General features: G+C 38.2%; 1 protein-coding gene across 6 annotated transcripts in view; it reads right to left on the reverse strand.

The window, feature by feature from the left end:
* Nucleotides 1-20915, reverse strand: part of FTO (FTO alpha-ketoglutarate dependent dioxygenase) — a 249992-nt gene that overhangs the window by 18419 nt on the left and 210658 nt on the right. The window contains exon 10 of one of the 6 annotated variants that reach the window (XM_054198312.1): nt 1552-2257. The exons of the other annotated variants lie outside the window; for them this stretch is intronic. Coding sequence (XP_054054287.1) covers nt 2195-2257 — 63 coding nt within the window. The 3' untranslated portion in view covers nt 1552-2194. Of the gene's footprint in view, nt 1-1551; nt 2258-20915 lie in introns of those variants that run through there. 6 annotated transcript variants of the gene reach the window in all.

Consider the following 20915-nt stretch of genomic DNA (forward strand, 5'->3'; position numbering starts at 1 on the left):
ACAAGAACTGGTGCCATTTAATCCGGGTTGGTTTTTTCCCCCCTCAAAAGGCAAGGACATTTGGATTGTTTAACGCATTCACATCAGAGTACAGCATGATCTCTACTTGTAAGAAATTTCAATTAGTTATTCTTTGCTTTCAGGTACTGTAGCCACTAAAGCAATTTAATTCCATCTGACTTCAATTGTGTTCAAATTATAGTAAAAAGGAAGAAGACAACAAGCTGTAAATATGAAAAGAGACAGAAAATCATTGAGAATCATGCCTTTATGAATATTTGATGAAGAAAGGTTAGATCTACTGCTGGTAAATTACAAGAAATTATGTCCATCATGTGACTCTGTCAGCAAAGGTTAATACAAATAGGTTTGGATTTAGTTGAGATGACAACGAGGATTAAAAAAGATTTGTCCTGTCCTCACTGCAATTAGTTTTTCTCCTATTATTATTGTAACGGAGTTTATCGTTAGGATTATGGTAACAGAACTACTGCTCAATGAAATCATTTTGTTTTTCATAATACTGTGGCAGTTTTGCAATAAATTTTTCATCTCCACTAATCTACCTCTTTATTGTGCATTTGCCGAAGTAGAGATACGATCATTAACCCATTTCTTGCTGCAATAGGTTTTATTTTGACCGATGGGAATTTGGGGTGCCGTCTCCTGGGCTGCCCTCCCACCGCCCTCTGTGATGGCAGCGTGGGAGGAGCTCGTGGTTAGGCGGGACATCACACAAGGCCCTTTAGACAAAACTAGCCATGCCGCCTGATCTCATCTGCAGTAACAGCTTTTCCGTGCTCGTGGCGATGGAAAATAGGAAATGTGGAAGTTGTTACTGTACATGCAGGCACACCAAGAAAAAGGAAGAGGTCTCGAAAAATCACACCCTTCCTCTCACATTGTAACTGATTCAAAGCACAAGCTGAAGTACACTGAAAACTTGATAATATTTTCCACAGTACGAACTTGTTCATAAAACAACCATCAAACAACTATGCAAAAGAAATCAGAAGCTTAAGTGAAATTAGGTTTTCTTCCAAGACACATTTTAAATTTTATCTTCTAAATTCAAATGTAACATTTGTTCCTGTTCTGACAAATTGCTTTAAATATAAAATTTTGCTACCCTGAAGTCCATATTTTCTTTGCCCACTTTTGAGTTTGATTATACGCTTTTAAGAGTACATGTTGTAAGTGTTGAAGCAGAAATTTAATTGACTTTTTTTTATGTCTGATGAAAATAAAACATTTTGTGTAATCTCTTCTGATAAAAACATAAATTAAAACTCTAGAAGTACACAGTACATTAGTAGGGGTACCCAGAATTGCTAGCAAGTGTTAAAAGTGGCTGGCAAATGACTAATTGGAATTGGCAGGTGCAGCACATTTGATGGCAAGCAGTCATACTTTGGTAGTGTCCACTGAGAGTTACTTCTGCAGTTACATATACTTCTTCCACACTCAATGCCACGTGAAAGAAGAAAATTTAACACATCAGGAAGCTTGCTAGATTATCAGAACACCTAATCAATAGCATTGACAACAATTCTGTCTAAAAGCATTGGGGCAACCCTAAGTAAGATACGGACACAGACATTCAGGACCATTGCCAAGATATTACCTTTGACCCAGTGTTTCCACTCCATACCCAAGAGGCAACGTGGCTTCCCTTCCCGAGCTCTTCCACCTAACCGCTTTCCAGCTGCCTAGTTTAATAAAATGCACCCTTCACGGTAGCTTTGACCCAGCTAAAACCAAAACAAATAAAAACCCAAAATCCCCACTAGTGCCACAGCCTCTGAGGCATGAGAAACAGCGATTCAGGTCATACGGTTGCTACCCCGCTGCAGCCATCTTATCAGTTGCAGAGATTGGACTTGTGTAAATCTCAGCAATGTGCTCAACATTACGGGACTCAGTGGGATACAAATGGCTTCTTCATGTACTAGGCTTGCTCACAGAGATTTGAGTTACCTGTGGAGCAACTTTCCCACTCTCTGACATACACCTGGTGGTCCTGAAAGACATCATGACAAATTTCCACTCGCCAGATTTAATGCTCTAAAAAGCACCCGGATTTTATTGCTCAAGTTGAAGTTAACTCTAAAAGACAGAAGACAGGGATGCATATGTCTCGAAATACCTCAGGTAGCATTAGGGAAATGAAGTGCAATGGAAAAAAACATTAAACTCATAGTATATGCAATGTATCAAGTTCGACTGTTGTTCCCATGTACTGGTAATGGCCATCTACCTTAAAAAAGGGAAAAAAAAAAGAAAAAAGAAATGAAAAAAGTGATCAGCCTGTTCTGAAAAGAAACATCTCAAAGCACAAATGTGTTACACAGGAGTCACGCATCACTATATAAACTTTTGAACATGTTGGCTACTACAAAAAAAAAAATAATCAGAAAGCAGTACAACAAGGAGAGTCATAGCTATTAGCTAAAATACGCACATAACCCTTAGAAATAGAATTGCATGTCCCAGGGCAGGAAAAATTACTTTTGTCATGTTATCACTGACTTGATTGTGTGTTTAGCCCTGAGACCAGGCAGCCTTTGAGAATAATTCTTCTATGTACCATTGCAAGGCAATCCATAGAGCACAGGTTATTTTAAGGACATGCTCCACATTCCGCAGCTGCATCACTCACTGAATTTGGTAACTTCTAAACGGAAATGTGAATATTGCTTTGTTATTGCCCAAACTGTCACTTTTTCAAAGACTACCAAATGAGTCCCCAGAGACACAGTCCTTTAACTTAGAATATCTTTTTACAGTGACATCAAAGTTTAAAAAAAACAACCCCGGGCCTTCAGCTTTAAAGACAACATAATGAGATCAGAGATTCTGCCTGCAAAGAAATTAACTTATGGCTGATTAATGAAAGTAACCTTAAATAGTAGGCATATTGCCAAGAACAGGATGCTATAACAAATGGGTAGGAAATAACAGGCAGCTTTCAAGGGGCTAGAGCATGGCAGCCTAGAAGAGAAATTTGAGCAGGATACTGCTTGCAAATTTGATCCCAGATTCTTGGAATAACCAAATAAGTCACATCTGCTACAAAGTCCTCGATAAATTCCCCCCTGCCATGTATCCTATAATAATATAGATAATGGATTTAATTGATTGGTGGTGAAAAAACAGTTAATACATACAACACATAATAAAAAATTTGCTTGTTGTTATAATAATTACAAGGAATAAAAAAAATCTGCTAGGCCCTATGAACCCTAAAGGTCCTCAGCTGTCCTCATAATTTGCTCCATTTTGTGTCAACAGTATCTTTTGTCTACTGCTGTATTTCATATTAAGTATCTTAGGACTCATTCAATTACTGTTGCTCCCTCTTCTCTTTGGTTGGCATAAGATCAAGCCCCCAAAAGAATGAGCTTCCAAAAGACGCTTAGCTGGTCTCTTTGACTTTTTTGCTACCTCTTCTGGCCTCAAACGTGCTTGGTTTCACATTTGTACACTTGCTTCTTTACCAAGCTCCTACAGTTCCTTATTACATTTTAGTACATCAATCATTCTCTGGTCCACCCAAAAAATGTGCCTTAATATTTTATTCCACAGGATTGCTCAATTTCCTTTACTGTAAGTGCTGAGGCCTCAAACAGATGTAAAACGACAGGGTTTTTGTTGTCTTTTTAATTTGCTTTGCATCTCTTCAGCTTGTTTTACCTTGGTAATTGAAACTAAAACTTCTCAAAATATAAAAGTGAGAGGCAAACACACATTATTGCTTGGATTGTGCCTTATTTTCTTCTCCTTACGTTGTTATTAGTAATTAATGCTTCTAGTACATAAACTATATAGCACAATTATCATTACAAACTGCTCATAAGCTTGTCTGGGTGCTTATGTTGCTTTACATGATAAAACTAGTTTCACTTTCACCCATGTGGATGACATTTTTCTTGCCATTTTCACCTGCCTATATTTGTTTAAACTAATAACATTATAAGCTGCCCAAAAGCTGGCGGAGGTCATTTGCATACGCTTTTTACAAGCCCCACACTGATATGAAATAACAAAAAGACTTTATTCATAGTGGACATGGGTTTTTTTGATAGGCTTGCTGATATTTTCTTACTATATCTGCGGCGGTACTCTACATGCCCTTCTTTTTTCAGTTATAACCCAATTTTCATCTGTTTAAATTTACTTTAGATCTGCAAATTATACCTCCGCTGAAAGTCTTCAATCAAAACTTGCCCTTTGCTACTTTTAATAACTGCGGAAATGTTTTCAACACTTGGTGCTTTGTTGTTCCTCAGCTCTTTCACTAGCCCTTGGGATTTCTTCATGATATGCTCAGTTGTCTATAAAATGGTGGGGTTTGGTCACCTACAATAATCTCAGCATCAGGCAGCTCATTAAAGCACCATTTTGGTCCTTCTATAACTAAACTTTAACTATAACTTCCACAATTAAGGTTTTTGCCTTCCCCCTTTTCATATGGAATACAAACTGCCATGTTTTGTTGCAGTTGTTACCTGTTTTTATCTCTGATTATCTACCACTCACACTTCTTAACCTTCTCTCAATCATGTTTCAGACCCCCAAACCAGTTCTTAATTGCTAGCCAGTGTTCTTGCCTGTACTTTATATCTATCAAAGAGTTTATTTTGTGTCCATTTCATTCAGTACTTTGCTTTCACCAAGAAAGGAGGACTGGAAACTCTTACATCCATTGAGTTTGTGCTGGTCAGACATCCTTGCTAAACTGAGGGAATGACGGGAGAAACGGTACATGCAAACATCGCAGCCTTGCAAGACAGAAAATGGCTGGGAAACAGGTCATTGCATTAGCAAATCTACTCTCTCTTACACTGGAGGAGAGACTCCAAGGTAGGAAATGGTAAGTGACACTATATACTCAGCAATTACTAGGTTTATAATCGTAAGTGAACAAATCTGCTATTTAGGAATAAAAGGAAAACATCAGAGCACTAAATTCATCAAAATACACATTCTGCTAAAGAACAAGCAAATGAAGTACTGTATAAATTCAATGAAGACGGTAAATTGATACATGATAGTCTTCCAAAGTAGGATGTTCAAACTAACCTGCACAATGGTAATACTAATACAGAAAAGAAACAATGCAAAACCTACAGAAACAAGCCAGGCTTTAAAAAAATATTTTCATCAAATATATGGTACGCTTGTGGAGAATATTATATATTCACATACAGAGTAATCAGAAGGTATTATGTATGTGCAGAAGGAGGTTAATGTCAATCAGGTTAACCATACACTTATTTCAAGACACGATAGTAATATTGATTACAGCAAAAATCTAGGAGATTAACTGCAGTTCAGATAGCTATCTTCTAGGAAGATGGCAACGTGTAGATTTTCCACAACAGCTGAACAGACAAGCTGCCTAGGCCTTTTATGCCTGTTCATGAAGACACTTGGTTGTGCCATCTTTTGAAAGCTGACATTTCTTTTCATCTTCAAAAATAGGCAAAGCACAATTACAGAAAGATTTTTTTTCATGGAAAAGTCAAGATTAAGACAAAATCAAGACATTTTGCTTAGACATACTTAAGTATCTTATCAACCCTGCACCTCAATAAACTGTTAACTCAATCCCACAAAATTTTGTATAGTCTGGTTCTGACTCAACAAAGTCATTCAACATGCATTCATCTTCAGACATGGGTCTCAACAGAATTACTGATTCTTTTACACAGAGCTCCATATAGCCTGCTAAGTTGGCCTGGAATGGTTAGTTATCTGTGGAATGAAACATATATGTAATATTGACATGAATGTACACATAGAAAAAGTCATGACTTCTATAAAAGGAACTTAGAAGCTCTAGTTGATGTCTGAAATCAGTAAAATTATCCATCGCAACAGAAACCGCTAAAAATTTGTATGTTATTAGGAATGGATTTTCCTGAAATAAAAGGAAATGATTTCAATATGACCAGGTAAGGACAGTAATTTCAATAGCCTGAAGGAACGAACAATGTGTTATTCTACAAATCAGCTGGCGTAATCAGTGGCTGTCAGAAGAACTCAAGAGTTTGATATTATCAGGGGGGTTAAATTCATCTCTCAAAATTGCTCATGTGTGGCTTTGTATCTGATAGTTCAAGAAGAAACCAGGCAACCATACATTGGTTTTCATGCACTTCCTCTAAACCTAATGCTGGACACATGAATCTGATACAGCTTGTAATACTATGACATGCCGACAATGAGCTTTTTCTCATCAATCTTATATTGGCTTCAGTGCTTAATTTCCTGTGTAAATGTATACTGCGCACTTCTGTAAGAGCATATACTACATGCCACATCCCATGGAAATTAGTGAAGTTAAAATGAACAAAGTGATCAAGATGAGCGATGTTATACCGTACCTCTTTTGTGTAACTGATGTCTATTTTAAGGAAAAAAAAAAGTTTCATCCCTCACATTAAATAAAACTACTCAGAACTGAACCTAAGAAAACTCCTACTCCCGGTTTGTGGAACACTGAATCTAGACTGATGCAAAATACACATTGGCAGGCTCTTGATAGTCATTATTTTAAGTGAGCTGGTGCTGCAAACTACACGGATGCAATGTAGAATTGCTATTATTTTAATCTTTCAAATATGAAAAGTTTAAATTGCTAGTTAAAACTTGGCATGAATATGGCTATACATCACTTTTATGCTCCTGTAAGACTAATGATTTAATTGCATTTCACCTACATAGAACCTAATTAAGACACTGAACAACCAAATGTTTTGTGCATGTGACCAAATGCAGGATTTGTCTGATACAGGCACCTACAAACAACCACTGCAGGAAAAAAAGATCATCCCAGGTTGAATGGACATCTAGAAAGATAAAAAAAACACAATTGCTTCGATGATTGGTAGCTCAGAGCATAGTGGTTAATGTCTTGCACTCCACCTGGATGTCAGCAAGCAAGCCAAGCACCACTGAGGTTTATAGCAGGGCCTCTTGTTTAATGGCTTCATCAGTCATCTTGAGCAGGTAAAGGACTGCATGCTCATCAAGTTGGTAGATGACATCAAACTGAGGGGGGGCATGACTACTAGTCAATGTGCTCATGAGCAGGGCTCCCACATGGATTGGAGGAATGAGTCAACAGGAACCTTATGAAATTCAACACAGAAAAATGCAAAGTCCTGCATGTGGGAAGCAATCACATAAGACTGTTTGGGACATAGCTCTGCTGAAAAAGACCTGAATGTCTTGGTAGACAACAAGCTGCACACGTGCCAGTAGTCTCTCCTGGCAGCAAAGATGACCTACAGTACAGTATCAAGGGAAGCATGGCCAGCAGATCAAGGGAAGTAATCTTCCCCCTCTACGCAACAATTTTATATCACATCTAGATACTGTGTCCAGTTTGAGATCTTCCAATGCAAGACAGATGTTGATCAACTGAAGCAAGTTCAGCAGAGGACTGCTAAGACGGTTGGAGGCTGGAGCACCTGCCCTGTGAGAAAAGGCTGAGGGCCTGGGGTTTGTTCAGCCTGGAGAAGTAGCAGCTTTAAGGGGACTTGATAGCAGCTTCCTAGTATCTATGAGGAGGTTTGCAAGAAAATGTTGGAGCCAGGCTCTTCAGAGCGCTGCACAGGAGGAGGACAAGAGGGAACCAACATAAAGTGAAACAAGAGAGATTCTGGCCAGATAACAAGAAAAAACTTTGTTCCCATGAGGACAGCCAAGTAATGGAACAGGTTGCCCATAGAAGTTGCGCAGACTCCATCCTTGGAGGTTTTCAAGCTCTGACTGGTTAAAGCCCTGAGCAATCTGATCTGACCACACCAATTATACCGCTTCGAGCAGGAGATTGGCCTAGAGAACTCCTGAAGTCCCTTTCTAACCTCACTTAGTTTATAAACCTGTGAACTAAAGTTTTTGACCTCGTTTCATTAAAGGTGATTTAAATGCAGATTGTCTGTCTCTTTTCAGAGATGTAATTTTGCATCTGCTTCCATAATAATAGACAACAAAAACCCTCTTATGTTGCAGCAAAAAATGTTGACTTAATTCCAACTTCCCAAAGCAGGATGGGCAAGAAAGATGAAAAACCAAACCTTTATTGACATAAACCAAGACAGAGTGGCTTAAGGTTTCCCAAGTATTAACATTATAATTAGGAAACAAGAGTTTTTGTTCCAACTCTGGGTTTCTCACAACATCCTGCCTTAACAGGATCTCTTGGAATTTGTGACTACTTTAAGCACAAATTGTTCTTCCAGAGAGATGTTGACTTTTGTGGTCTATTAAGCAAGCAATACAAAATTGTACAGTGACGCAAGTGCTTCAGGCTAAGCTGTACATAAATCAGCTCCTTTTCCCTAGGGATTTTGTAAAAGTATAGACAAGATGAAAAGTAAACTTCAGTGTTTTAGCAATAAGTGGTCAGGAAACAAAAGCAATTCATACAAGTTTGCTCGTTGTTTCATTTCCAGGTGAAACGGTATCTGCCTACCTACAGAGAGATGGGAGTATTGCAAGGGGAAAAAACCAGATAGTCCAGTCTTTTGGGGTGAATGAAAATCAACATGCATTTCCACGCCGTTGTATCCTTCTTCCAGAGTAAATATCTCCCACATACATAAAGCTGCTGGGGTAGCCCTGGCCAAAGACTCAGAAAAATCTACCCTACTGCCTGTAGGACAGAAGGGACAGACCCAACATGTGGGTACCAGGAGTCACAGCAGGGATTGTTTTATCCTGCTACTGCTTCTAAGAAGTCCTACCAGGCATATATCTGGGCTCAGATGGAGGGCACAAAAATGGAAGTGAAAAAGAAATCTTCACAAGATTATGTTTTATGGAGCAGAAATTCCACAGAGGTTTTTGTTCATTTACTTCTAGATTGTGCTATTGTGCCCTTTTTCCCTCATTGGTGTAGAATGATCTACCAAACCCTCTGCTGGAAGACCAAGATCACCAATAATATAAGCAAATACAAACAAGTAACAAAAACCTACTCACATCAGTGAAAATTCTGACTTAATCTTATTTGCAAAAACGTTTTCTATGTCATTTTTTGGCTAACACGCTAGATACAAGGATAGTCATAGTTTGTATTTGAACTTTACAGGTTATGTAGGAAGTCACCAAGCAGATGGATATGAAGTATTTATTTTAGGATAGTTTTATTCTGCAGTATTTCACATTAAAATTAACCTGGAAATTGCTAATATACTGACAGCAGCCAAGGGCTCAGCATAGGATTACTTCCCAAGTACTTACTTGGGTTCTTAGGTACATTTTGCTTAATTACATTTGCTACTGGTGGTCCCCATCTATTGAGAAAGCTGTCTTGTATATGTTTCTACTAGATCTACTTAACAAGAAAGTTTCATGAAGCTTTAGTTTACTTTTTCCAGACACACTACTTCATATTAACGCGTACAGTCTTACTCTGTTGTACTTATTTGGACAAGACTCCCATTCACTTTGATTAATTCCGAACATGCTTCCTATAGCATACTGGACACTATATCAATCTCAAAGTGTAATCAGCAAATTTTTGGAGGAATTATATTAATATGCCTGCAAGATGAACCCTATACTTTTTTTCCCAAAAAAATATTGGAATACCATTGCTTTTTAACCTAGACCTGACTTCAAAGAGTTTTCTTTCTATTCAGATTTCAAAGTACTCCGAGCACTTGTGCCAGTTTCAGCAATTACAACTGTTATTTTCTTCTAAAAGAACCGATTTTAATTGATGTTACATAATGATACATGAGTTCGGATATCTATTACATGACTGCAGTAACTTCACCATCCATAAAAGACCAAGATGTCATGCTTTGTGAAGTACTTTTGTATACCTCCAGTCAGCAAGGCTGTAAACTGGTAAAGACATCATGCACCAACATTTCAACTTTAATTATAAGTCCCTTCCACTGGGAGCTCATGCTCAGTTCAACAATTCATGAAATCTTATTTGGATGTTTTAATTGTTCAACTGATCTCTGCCGTTTGAACTGCAATAAAATATTAGCAACGTGTGTTGAAGTTAACTCTTGTAGGATTCAAAAGGGAAAGAAAGAGACTTTCTTTTTAAAGTCCCTGACAATTAAAAGTTTTTCTACAGAACAAAAATAACTCTGCTTATAATGTAACTTCCATGTTCCAGCTTCTATTTCTCCCAGCTCAAAGCACTTTATAACATTGGTCCAAATACTTCATGCTTTATGCTTGGAAGCACTTTCATTAACTATTTATGTAGGTACAGAAAGCAAGATTTGGTCCATGATAAATAATAAATCTTCAATAGATTTAGCTGGGATCTTTTCAATGAAACATGTTTTCCCCAGAAAATCCTAGTTTCTGGAAACCATAAAAGTTAGTGGAAAAGGTCAGTTTCAATTTATTAAACGTTTCAAAGATGTTCTGGAAAGGCATTTCCAAATTTTTAAAAAAATATCTCATTTTAACATATTCAAAACAAATAACTTCCATTTGGAAGTTTCAGCTAAATATATGCAAAAGACCTCTCAAAACTCATATATATTTTGGGAACATAAAGTAATGTCAGTAGCCTGTGCTAAAGTGTCTTTTAAGTTGAAGGTTACAGTAAATTTTGATGAATTTTACTTTTTGTCCTTATACAAAATACCTAAAATGTTGACACTTTCTCTGAGACTCACATCTACCCTTTATATCAATATTGATTACTACTATCTACGTTTTCCTGTACAGATATAGGTGAATTACTGAAGATTATAAAGTAATTGGATTTTAGAACAGTGAGAAACAAACCCGGTCTGTTTTCCAGTAACATGCTGAAACTGTATTGTAACATACTTCTTGTGAATATAAACTAATAAAGCCTAAACCATAATCCAAAGCTGCGATCCCGTTCCTCTAAGCATCCCTGAGCTAGCCAGGATACACAGTTAGTTTAGGTAACAGTGATCAATATACAGTATATGTATTTAGTCTTACAAAGTAAACTGGGATCTCAACAAGGTGACCAACACTTTATAGCTATGCTTCACCAGTACCCAATTGCAATTAATTTAAAGCCATCCAGGATATGACTATGTAAAGCGAATTTACAGCGCTGCACTGCAATTTACAAACAGTGGGTCCAATCAGCCCATCTGTAGATGAAATAATAAGAAGGAACACACGGAGCTTTTCTCCCATCATTTCAATTACTGGTAAGGAACTGGACAAAACCCACTCTGGCTGAGGATTTGCTCTGTTCTCTAATCACAGTAAGTGCTCAGAACCTAAGAAAAGGAGCAGACTGAAGCTAAGCAAAAAATCCAGGCCAGACACGGAACAGGAAGTATATCACATAGATGCAAGACTGTGTAATTGAAAGCCCTATCAAACTAGGGAACAAGTCCCATCCTGTCACCCCCCAGCCTGCCACCTTAGTCATCCAGTCTTCCATGGACCTGTCGGGCAAGTATTTGGGTTCCTGCTCTGACTGCCCATCAAATAAAAAAATTCAGTTCTAGGGCAGTTCTGAGACAAACCCTTCCAGCCACTGGGGAGACTCCCCGATCTCTCACAACAGCAGCCCCAAAGTGATGAAGTCGCTGGGGTTAAATAAACAGAAGAAATTCAGAAGGGAAGAAAAGGGGATTCCTGCAACAAGGTAGTCCTTTCTACCCTGTCCTGCACAATTCCACAATTTGGCTAGCAACTTTTCATACATCATACATATTACATATTACAATTACTCAGGATAGCAAACAGGAGAACTTTCTATTTGCACCTAAATAGATTCTGGAGGAAAAAAAAAAAGCTGTATATTATGCTCTCAGATGTGGCTTAAACAACAAGAACTTAAAGAACTTTTCCTTTGTGATTTAATTTTAGCATTTATGCAGTTACGAATAACCCGAGGCATTCAGAATTGCCATGCTAAAGTATCATAAAGGCTGAGTCAGGACTTCCTACTGCCATCAAAGACCCTGAAAAGTAGTCAGAACACAGCCATTTGTCCTTTGGATGTTGTTTTGGTCCTAGCTCATTTAACAGGGTGCAGGGAACCCAACAAAATCAGTGTCTCTGCCAAGGTAAAGTTGAGGGTTTGGCTCAAATTAACAAAGCATGCCAGCAGATATATAAACTTAACTAAACACAAAAGTCTCAATTGAGCTAAAATTTTAAAACAGCCCAAGTGGAGAAGTTTTTCTTTTATATAAAAAAAAGCGAGGAAAAATGTAGTGATTTTGTCATGGGAGGGAGTTTCTGAGCCCTCCCTTCACAACGGCAACAAAGAACCCGCTGGCATTCACTAGACCACCCAGAGTACATATAGTACATTGGAAATGTCAGGAAAGAGCTGCATGAGAAAATATAGAACCTATGCCCTATTTCCTATGAAACCCTTCAATATGGCATGCATAATGTTTTAAAATTTTCCACTGAAGTATTGGCAGTTACTCCAGACCAATCTGGATTGTCACTCAAATGTCAGGACAGAAGGAGAAAATGCCGGGCTAAGGGTTTTTCCTTTTCTTTAAACTTGCCCATAATTTTACTGCCAGTCACCACCTCTTTCTTGCTGCCAATGGTAGCCCCTAAAAATCTGAGAGGAAGCAGGAGCATTTCTAAAACCAGCACTCAGCCTACCCAGGGGCGGGCGAGCAGACGGGTACATTACACTCGTGTGACCTTGTGGCAGCAGGTCCCCACAGGTCGGAGTTGTCAGATTCCCACCTCCAACACAGAAACTCATTTCTGGAATTGTAAAATAAGGTACTACGTGCCACGTTGACAACACACTGGTATAAGGAAGGGATGTTTCTCTACAAAAAAAGATGACAAAGAGCTGACAAACAAGGGCACATGCGGCTGCACAAATGTAGCCAGACAGTCCAATTCTTGAGCAGTCAGAATGTTGTTCCTGAATTATTTTCCCGAGAAAAATCTTCAGAGAGGCAGCGGTGGGATGCTTTTATCAGATATACACATATATTAATACTAGGTCACGCAGCAAACTCCACAAGGTGAAGCTGCATGGTACAAATATGACATCGTATTATAAAAAAATCCTGGTTTTCATTATTTCTCCAGTACCGAAAAAAACAAAATACAAAAGCATGGAAATAAAATATGCAGGTCATCTGTGTTAATTTGCTGCTCTGACTCAAACCTCTAAATTTCAACATAGAAATGCAAAGCACAACTTTCTTACATTCTCTGGTAAGCAGCTGCTTTATGAATAACTGGAAGAAAACCTTTATGCTTGGTCACACCACCAGCAGGAGACAACTGGCTTTTCTCATGTAATACAGGGAATTGCAGCCAGTACTTCATTAAAACACAAGACACTTTGGCAGACATGGATGCTGAACATTGCTTACTGTTCACATCTGTGGGTAAATGACAGCAGGCTGAAACTGTTGCCTTCCACTAAAGAGCAAGTACATGATCCAGCGCAGTTAATCAATAAGATAATGGAATGAATCAATAGCAAAGATTTTTAGGAGGTCTTAATTAAACAAACACTTGCAGATACAAATGATGTCTTCAATCTATTGATGGTACCAGGGTGAGGGGTTAAACACGAACAAAACCATCAACTTTATTTTACCAGCATGTATTTCTCTAAAGTACTATATAGCTTCTTGGCCTCTGCATTGGCCCATCACTGCATTCCTATTCATTTTCACCACCATGTTACACAGGCAAACTAGCCCGTAATAAAGAAAATCAAAAAAAAGAAAAAAAAAAACCAAAACCAAACCATACCCTGAACAATTCAAGATGTGATCACATAGTAGATAAAAGTCACTATTATCCACTGCTATTTCTTCTCTGCAAAAGGTGTCACTACGTAGTCAGAAGTTCTAATAAAGTCAGCTGCAAGGTGTGCAATTAGAATAATTAAAGAACATCTAAATTGATGGACCCATTAATGCAGGAGATCTCCAGTGGGCCTTCTGCACAAACATGGTAAGTCGATATTTTTGATTCCCCCAATGGTTCTGCGCTAGGCACTGTTTTAAAGAGACATCAATCTATGATGTCAGCATTTATCTAATGAACCTTCAAAAATCAATGTCAAGATGGCCTGCTACATGTATGCACCCAATTTGTCTGTTCTCCAAGGGATACTAGATAAAACAAAAACATTATAAGAGCAGTGAAAACTGACTGTGACCAGTCTACCTGACCTTGAAGACGTTAACGAACGGAGTGAAACTTGACCTGGCTGTAGGCATAAATAATAGGTTTCCAAAGACAATATGTATTCCAATACCTGCTATATAATACATATGTATAAACAGCAGGTATTCCAAAGAGAAAAGAAAATGAGGTGGCTTAATTTAAGGCCCTGTAAAAGTGCCTTTGTCAGCTTTACAGTACAATGACAAACAGGTTGTTGTTTTTTAAATGGCTATAATCAGGATTCTTAAGGATAACAAGATTACCTTCGCTATTAATATAATTCTCCTCTCCGTTGCCAGTAGTTCTTTCCTTGGCAGAATTCTTGTCTACACCCGACAGCCAGTGTGTTCAATCCCTCTCACAGCTATTAGCAAGCAGAGCCATTTAGCTTCGCTGAAGCTGTGGGTTCTTTTAGCTATTGTCTTGTTAGTGCTTAGACTCGAGTTATCCTCACTATTCTGTCCACAAGACTCCCCGAAACTGATGTTTTGACACCATATCAGGCAGAAAGCGGAGGTCTAAGTTAGCTTCTTCCTCTCTACTGTTTGAATAATAAACTGGTCTCTCTAGTTGCTACGAGGTAGGGCTGCCTCCGGCTTGTAACTAGAGGTGACAGGTACTCTCTAGCAGATGGGCTGTCTTGTAATCTTTTTCTTTATTCACAGCAACTCTGTCTCTTCCTTCTGTTCAGAGTATTTACTCTTGTTGGTAGCATGTAAACAGTTAGGTATGCCTTAGACAGTTCAAAGATGTGTTATGTGGATGAATTAGTTGTTGCAGGATGCCTGTCTGCCTTCATTCATATGCCTCTTTCAAATGCTCCCATTGCCAGATTTCTGCCCAATTAACTGATGACGACGGAGCCCAGTCCTGAGCTCTTCACACGGAGGAAACCTCCCCCAAAATCAGGAAAAGTCCTCAGGAAGCTGTGAATCAGCCTGAAGATGCCACAATTTCTCCACTGTAAAATGTTGCATTCCAAATATTTAGTAGACTTGCGAAACGTTTACACTCTTTTATCAAAATAAAAAGCATGTAATTTAACTCCTTTCATAAACTACGTGTTTCTCAGTGCTACACAGGCGTTGGAATGAAATCGGACTTCTTTTTTTTTTACACATAAAAATTACACTGGAAAATTTCCTTAAATATTTGTATTCTACGGCAACTAGGGCAGCACTGACAAGCAGGACAGCTTCTGCAGAATACTGATGTCTCTCAACACGTACACTAATATTTCATAATGGCTTTTTTTTCTTTGCCTGTCTGTTGCAGAAGTACCGCTGATTTGTCTTTACTCACAGCTAGCGCTGTGGGGCCAAGTTTTCTATTTGATGCAATCACATGAGGACTGAATTTGATTGCCAATATTTTGGCAAATGTAGCTGGGTTTTGTATTTTAATACTAACAATGCTCAACTTGGCTCCTTTTGGGAAAACAAATTCCCTGCGGAATGAAGTTGCGCCTCAGCATAAACATACACTCTTGCATGTTTATGAAATATTCTTTTTTGATTTTTCTTAATGCAAGTGAAATTTTCAAAACTGCCCAAACACTTTTAGTGCAAACCCCCATTAACCTTCCTAAGGTTGTAAGGTTATATTTAATTGTATTTAATTTACCACCCTTCTTTTATTAAAGAGAACGCAACTCAGTTTTTAAAAATCAGCATGCAAATTAATTTTAAGAACTACTATTCAGCTCTTCAAAGAGATATCTTCTATAGATAACTAATTCTATAACCAGCATGGTAAGACAGCGTTTGCTGTGCAAAACACACCACCAGTCAAATAAGTAATAATTCAGCAGTTAGCTCACATTTTAGTGGCACAAGAGAAGAAATTTTCCTATACTTCATAGCACCTACTTTACTCTGATTTTTCGGAAGGTTATGTCAGGTTTCCCAATAAAGGTTATGGTCTACTGCTGTTGGCTAAAAAAAATTAATAAATAAAAATCTAACTGGTTAATTTTATTATCTGATACCATAGACTTCCACTTCATCCCAGGTATTTCCTAGCACAAGTATTTTAATATCACATTCGGAGTTTTCATTCTTTCGGGGAGGCCACTAAAGGCACGTGCCTCCATGGCACTCTGGCAGGTTCACTTATTAATAAAACCCTCTGTGGAAAGACTGAATGGGACTTGAGCATAAACAAAGGGAAATCTCATTCTTTAAAGAAACACTTGCAGAAGGTATTTTGCACTATTCAGCCACCTCTAACAATTGTTCAAGATGAAATTTGTCCAGAAGTCCTCATTTTACAAACAATAGGGACATGCAGGCAACAAAATAACAGGCTCTTAAATGTCTTCGTGAACGTAAGCCTGAGCAACTACATAATCTTGTACGAAAACAGGTCACCATTAACAGGACAGCATCCCTAGCATTATGCTAGAATATTCATTAATAGCTCAGAATGCCTGCAAAAATAACCACTGTTCCTTAGGAAGCCTTAAGGTACCCCTTCACAATCTCTCAAGAACTGTCTGGTCTCGGTCTTTCTTGAGAGATCATTGCAAAGCAAATCTAGACTTAAAATGTTATGCTGTTGCAATTTTAATATCTGTGATTCATATTCTCGTTGAAAAGGTTGAATTGAAACTCTAGCCAGACACAGCATGTGTGCTATGGTCTTCGGAAGCATGTTATAAACGCAATCTAAAATCAATAGCAAGAAACAATTACAGCATCTGAATACCATTTGGGTGAAATAAGCTGCTGGTGGTGAAGCAACCGGCAGATGTATGTCAATACTTGCAACAAACTATTCTACAGTGCTTGCACAAAGAGGGGTTGAGTAAATATCAATAAAGCGACTCCTGCTACAAACAGTAAAAATGATAAAATCAATATTATAAAATAAAAAGTTAGCACATGGATGAACTCTGTGATCGAAACAGTGCTGCGTTAAGGGTGTTCCTAAGTTCCTGGGTCTCAGTAAAGGACTAGACAGTGGCTGAATTTGTCCGGTGCTCTGATTAATCAAGAAACCAAAGTATACAACAAATGGCACGCAAACGTTGTACCATAGAAATTCATGCAAAACTCATATTTATGTCTTACAGCAGGAGGAATCACATATCTACTGCACCTGCTGGTCCTGCGCACTGTGAAGAATCCATCTAACAGCCCACATCATGCTGCGTGCTGCCAGCACTGCCTGCTTAATGGGAAGACCCTGAAGGACTTCATGTCTAGGCTAGATTAAGAAAAAATAACCCATTCTTGACAAAAATTTCTATGAAAACATCAAATCTCAGTAAATTCTTTAAAACCCCAACAACTAAAAGGGGAGAACGGTGAGTGACAGCCCATCTGCAAGACGCTGTCTGTAGCTCTGACCTGCATTTAGAACAGGGCTGTTTAGCCTTTTGAGCACCTAAAGTTGGTTCTGTTGTCTGCACTTCATAGAAACTACTTTCGAAAGTAAACAAGAACCTTTAGTGAATTATTTAGCATACAAATAAAGCAGCAAAGAAGCCTAAGTAGGCCAATATGAACTAACTGGATTGAAATATTCATCTGCAAATAACTTTTCAATCTGCTGCTTTCACGTACAAATACTACATGGAACATTAGACACAACTAGCTTCTAGGGATATTTAGGCTCACTGGAGAGCAATTTTTATGTCTACTGGCATCTGTGGGTAGTGATATGGACTGACTGTTAATATAACCAACATAAAATTTATGTGAACACTCACTGCAATAGCAACACACTGTCAGACAGCTGGTGGTTGATGCGTAGCACATGCGGATTTTATATGCGCTGTGTAAACTAACCTTTGCAATAAAGATTTAGCAGGTTTATTAGTTTAGGAAATCGCTATAATTAAGGATAATTCATAATGGCCGCTTATCCACTCTATAGCAATAGCTGCTTTAATTTAGACTCTGTTTCTTTGAGCCATAAATAAGTGTGCTGATATCTTCTGCACAGATGTGGCATTCAACCTGTTCAAGTTGGTTGAGTTTTGCTTGTGTTTTAATCAAAAGAATTAGTAGATAAACCCATAAAATGCACTTTGCTCAAAATAAATTAGCAAGAAATGTGGTTTGGAAGTTCTGAAACTCTACTAGTAGCTCCTTTTTGGGAGGAGGGAGTAGAACACACAAATTTTCCACAAAAAAGGAACATACTATATGGTCATAGATCTGACCTGAGATAGAATACCAGATTTGCATAATTAATCATAGGAAAAAGAGATATGTCTGTGACCTGCGTGTATTATTTACAATCTATTCAGTTTGTAATTGAGGGTTTGACCTTCGTGAGCCCTTCTAGTAACACCGTGACTCTCCTCCTTTTGTGCACAACCCAAGGCTTCTCTGCAGAAGAATACGTACAGTGTCTCATTACTTCAATTCCTATTAATAATTCCTGTGAAACAATTCCTTGTGTCCACACTGCTTATGCAGTGGAAAACACTTTTCCGGAATTTTCAGCCACCCCATGTTCTAGCTGGTTGGAAACACCACGGCTCTCTCCAACCACACACCCACAAAGAAAGTTTTCTTTCCATTCCCTCCCCTTGGACCAAATTATATAGTCTCAGCATAGGTATTATACAGACACTCAGTATCATCATTCCTAAAGAGCAAAGAGGGATTTTGGCCCTCCTAGTACCTACATAAGGCAAACAGAGAGATTACAACACGCCTAAGTTCTTACACAGGTCAAAGCTCAGCTGAAAAGAGCACAGATGTGTCACAGCAGCCATTCCTGGGGGTTTTGTTGGTACCACATATGAGGACCTTGTTACAGGTTTTTAAAGGAACTGCTTATTTATTTCTAGCAACTGATTTACTAAAAGATCACTCTATTGTAAATGTAACCAGGGCTTTCAGCTAGGTGGCCCTACTCCAGAAGTCCCCATTCTGCCCCTTACCCAAGTTACCCATTGTTGCCCAATGCCTCTCAGAGAATGTCCCCATCTCCATCTCATGGTAAGGGCCACGTCTGCGCGCACCCTCCTCCCCGTATACCTACAGGATTCTAAAAAGAGACCTCAGTTGGAGTAATAGCAGTATGTAGTGTACCAGGCTGAAGAGTTGAAGGAAAGGAAAGAACATAACTGTACAATTAATAGGGAGGATATTTGAAGGAATAAATATCATAAACAATATAATAAATATAATAAGTAACTGTCCAATATTACTCTTCCCAATACATCGTCTTGTGGTCACTGCTGGAGAGGGATACTCCGCCAGATGGATCCTTATACTTCCTCTGCAAGTATGTTTCCTTTTGTGCAATGAAAAGGTATTTTAACTTGCTACCATCCTGATGCAGAAACACTTGACTTATTGAAGTGTCATACCTAGACATAACACAATTAAAAGTGCTGGCTCTCCACGGGCATTCTTAGTAGAAACCTTCTGCAGATAACTACTTTACTAATCATGAACTATTACCACAAAGGCCTACAATAATAACTGACATATAAATTAGCTGTTTTTACAAAAACTCTGCTACATTTGCCACTTGTGGCCCCACTAGTACTTTCTGTAGACAATGACTATGGACATACCCAACTAACAGATTACGATTTGAGGTGTCTATCAAAAAATGCTTAATAAGACGGTTGATGATGTAACAGATTGAACTATCAAATGATCACAAGTTTAGAAGTAAATATAATCCAGATTTTCCTGATTCCAAATTATGCTGCTTGCCTTTCTTTGGGAGAACCCTAGATTGGAATGTCCAGTAAAAAATTTGGATGCTGAGCTTCCTGGGAGATGACTAAGTATAACAGCCCAAGGTATTATTTCCTTATGTATAAAGACAAAGAGCTGGAGTGTTATGGAAAACTATCTAGCCTTGTAAGTCTCCTACCACAAAATTACTTATATATTGCCTTTTCAGCAGGGGAGGGGGGAATCTGCAATTTTTTCCATTTAGATTTTGTAGCAACCTCAAAAGGGACAGTAAAATGACATAAATTCACAGAGTGGCACAGAAGTCAGTGGAACACAATAAACATTCGCTAGCTGGGATCAAGTCAGTTAAAGATGAAGTTCTTTTCCTGGACTGTACTCATCAGCCCAACTTATATTTTGCCCAAAGTATGGGTACCAGCCAAAGCACTGGATCTATGAGTTTAGCATGAGTCTTCTCTAAAAAGAAGAATAAAAAGAGCTTGACTAAACAAAATATTAATTCTGTAGGCTACAAAATAGTGCTGGACATCAGATTGCAGACACAAGTTCGGTCAGACTACGCCTTTAGCTTTGCATCATCAAACGCTCAGGCTAAAAATGTAAGTCTCGAATGCAAAATGTATTTACTAGTAAGATCTGTAGGGTTAACTAAGATCAATTCAAGAACACAACTCCTAAAGTCTTTAAAAAGTTTCTATTACGTGAGTGTGCACAAAGACGACATACGTTTAAAAAATGTGCCATTCATGCTAAGCAATGTTTATATTGCCTATCATGCACATATTTTATATATGCATAGATTATACATCAAGCAGGGACAGCCAACATCGCTTCAAAATTCCTTTCATGGAAAAGATATGGACATATAAACTGAAAACATTCAGAACACCTAGGCAAAATGAACATTATCTAAAGAAATGTGAGCATTAGTAACACAGATATCCCATTATCGGTTTTCTAAAGTATATTATAATATGTTTTTGATATGTTGAATCATGACATTCAATTTTTTCATGAGTGCATAGGAGGGAGTATAAAAGTATAAAAAATGTCTTCCAATTCCCTTTGCAAATCCATGAGGCAGTAAAGTAC

Source organism: Rissa tridactyla, chromosome 4, assembly GCF_028500815.1.
Source record: "Rissa tridactyla isolate bRisTri1 chromosome 4, bRisTri1.patW.cur.20221130, whole genome shotgun sequence".
NCBI classification, from domain to species: domain Eukaryota; kingdom Metazoa; phylum Chordata; class Aves; order Charadriiformes; family Laridae; genus Rissa; species Rissa tridactyla.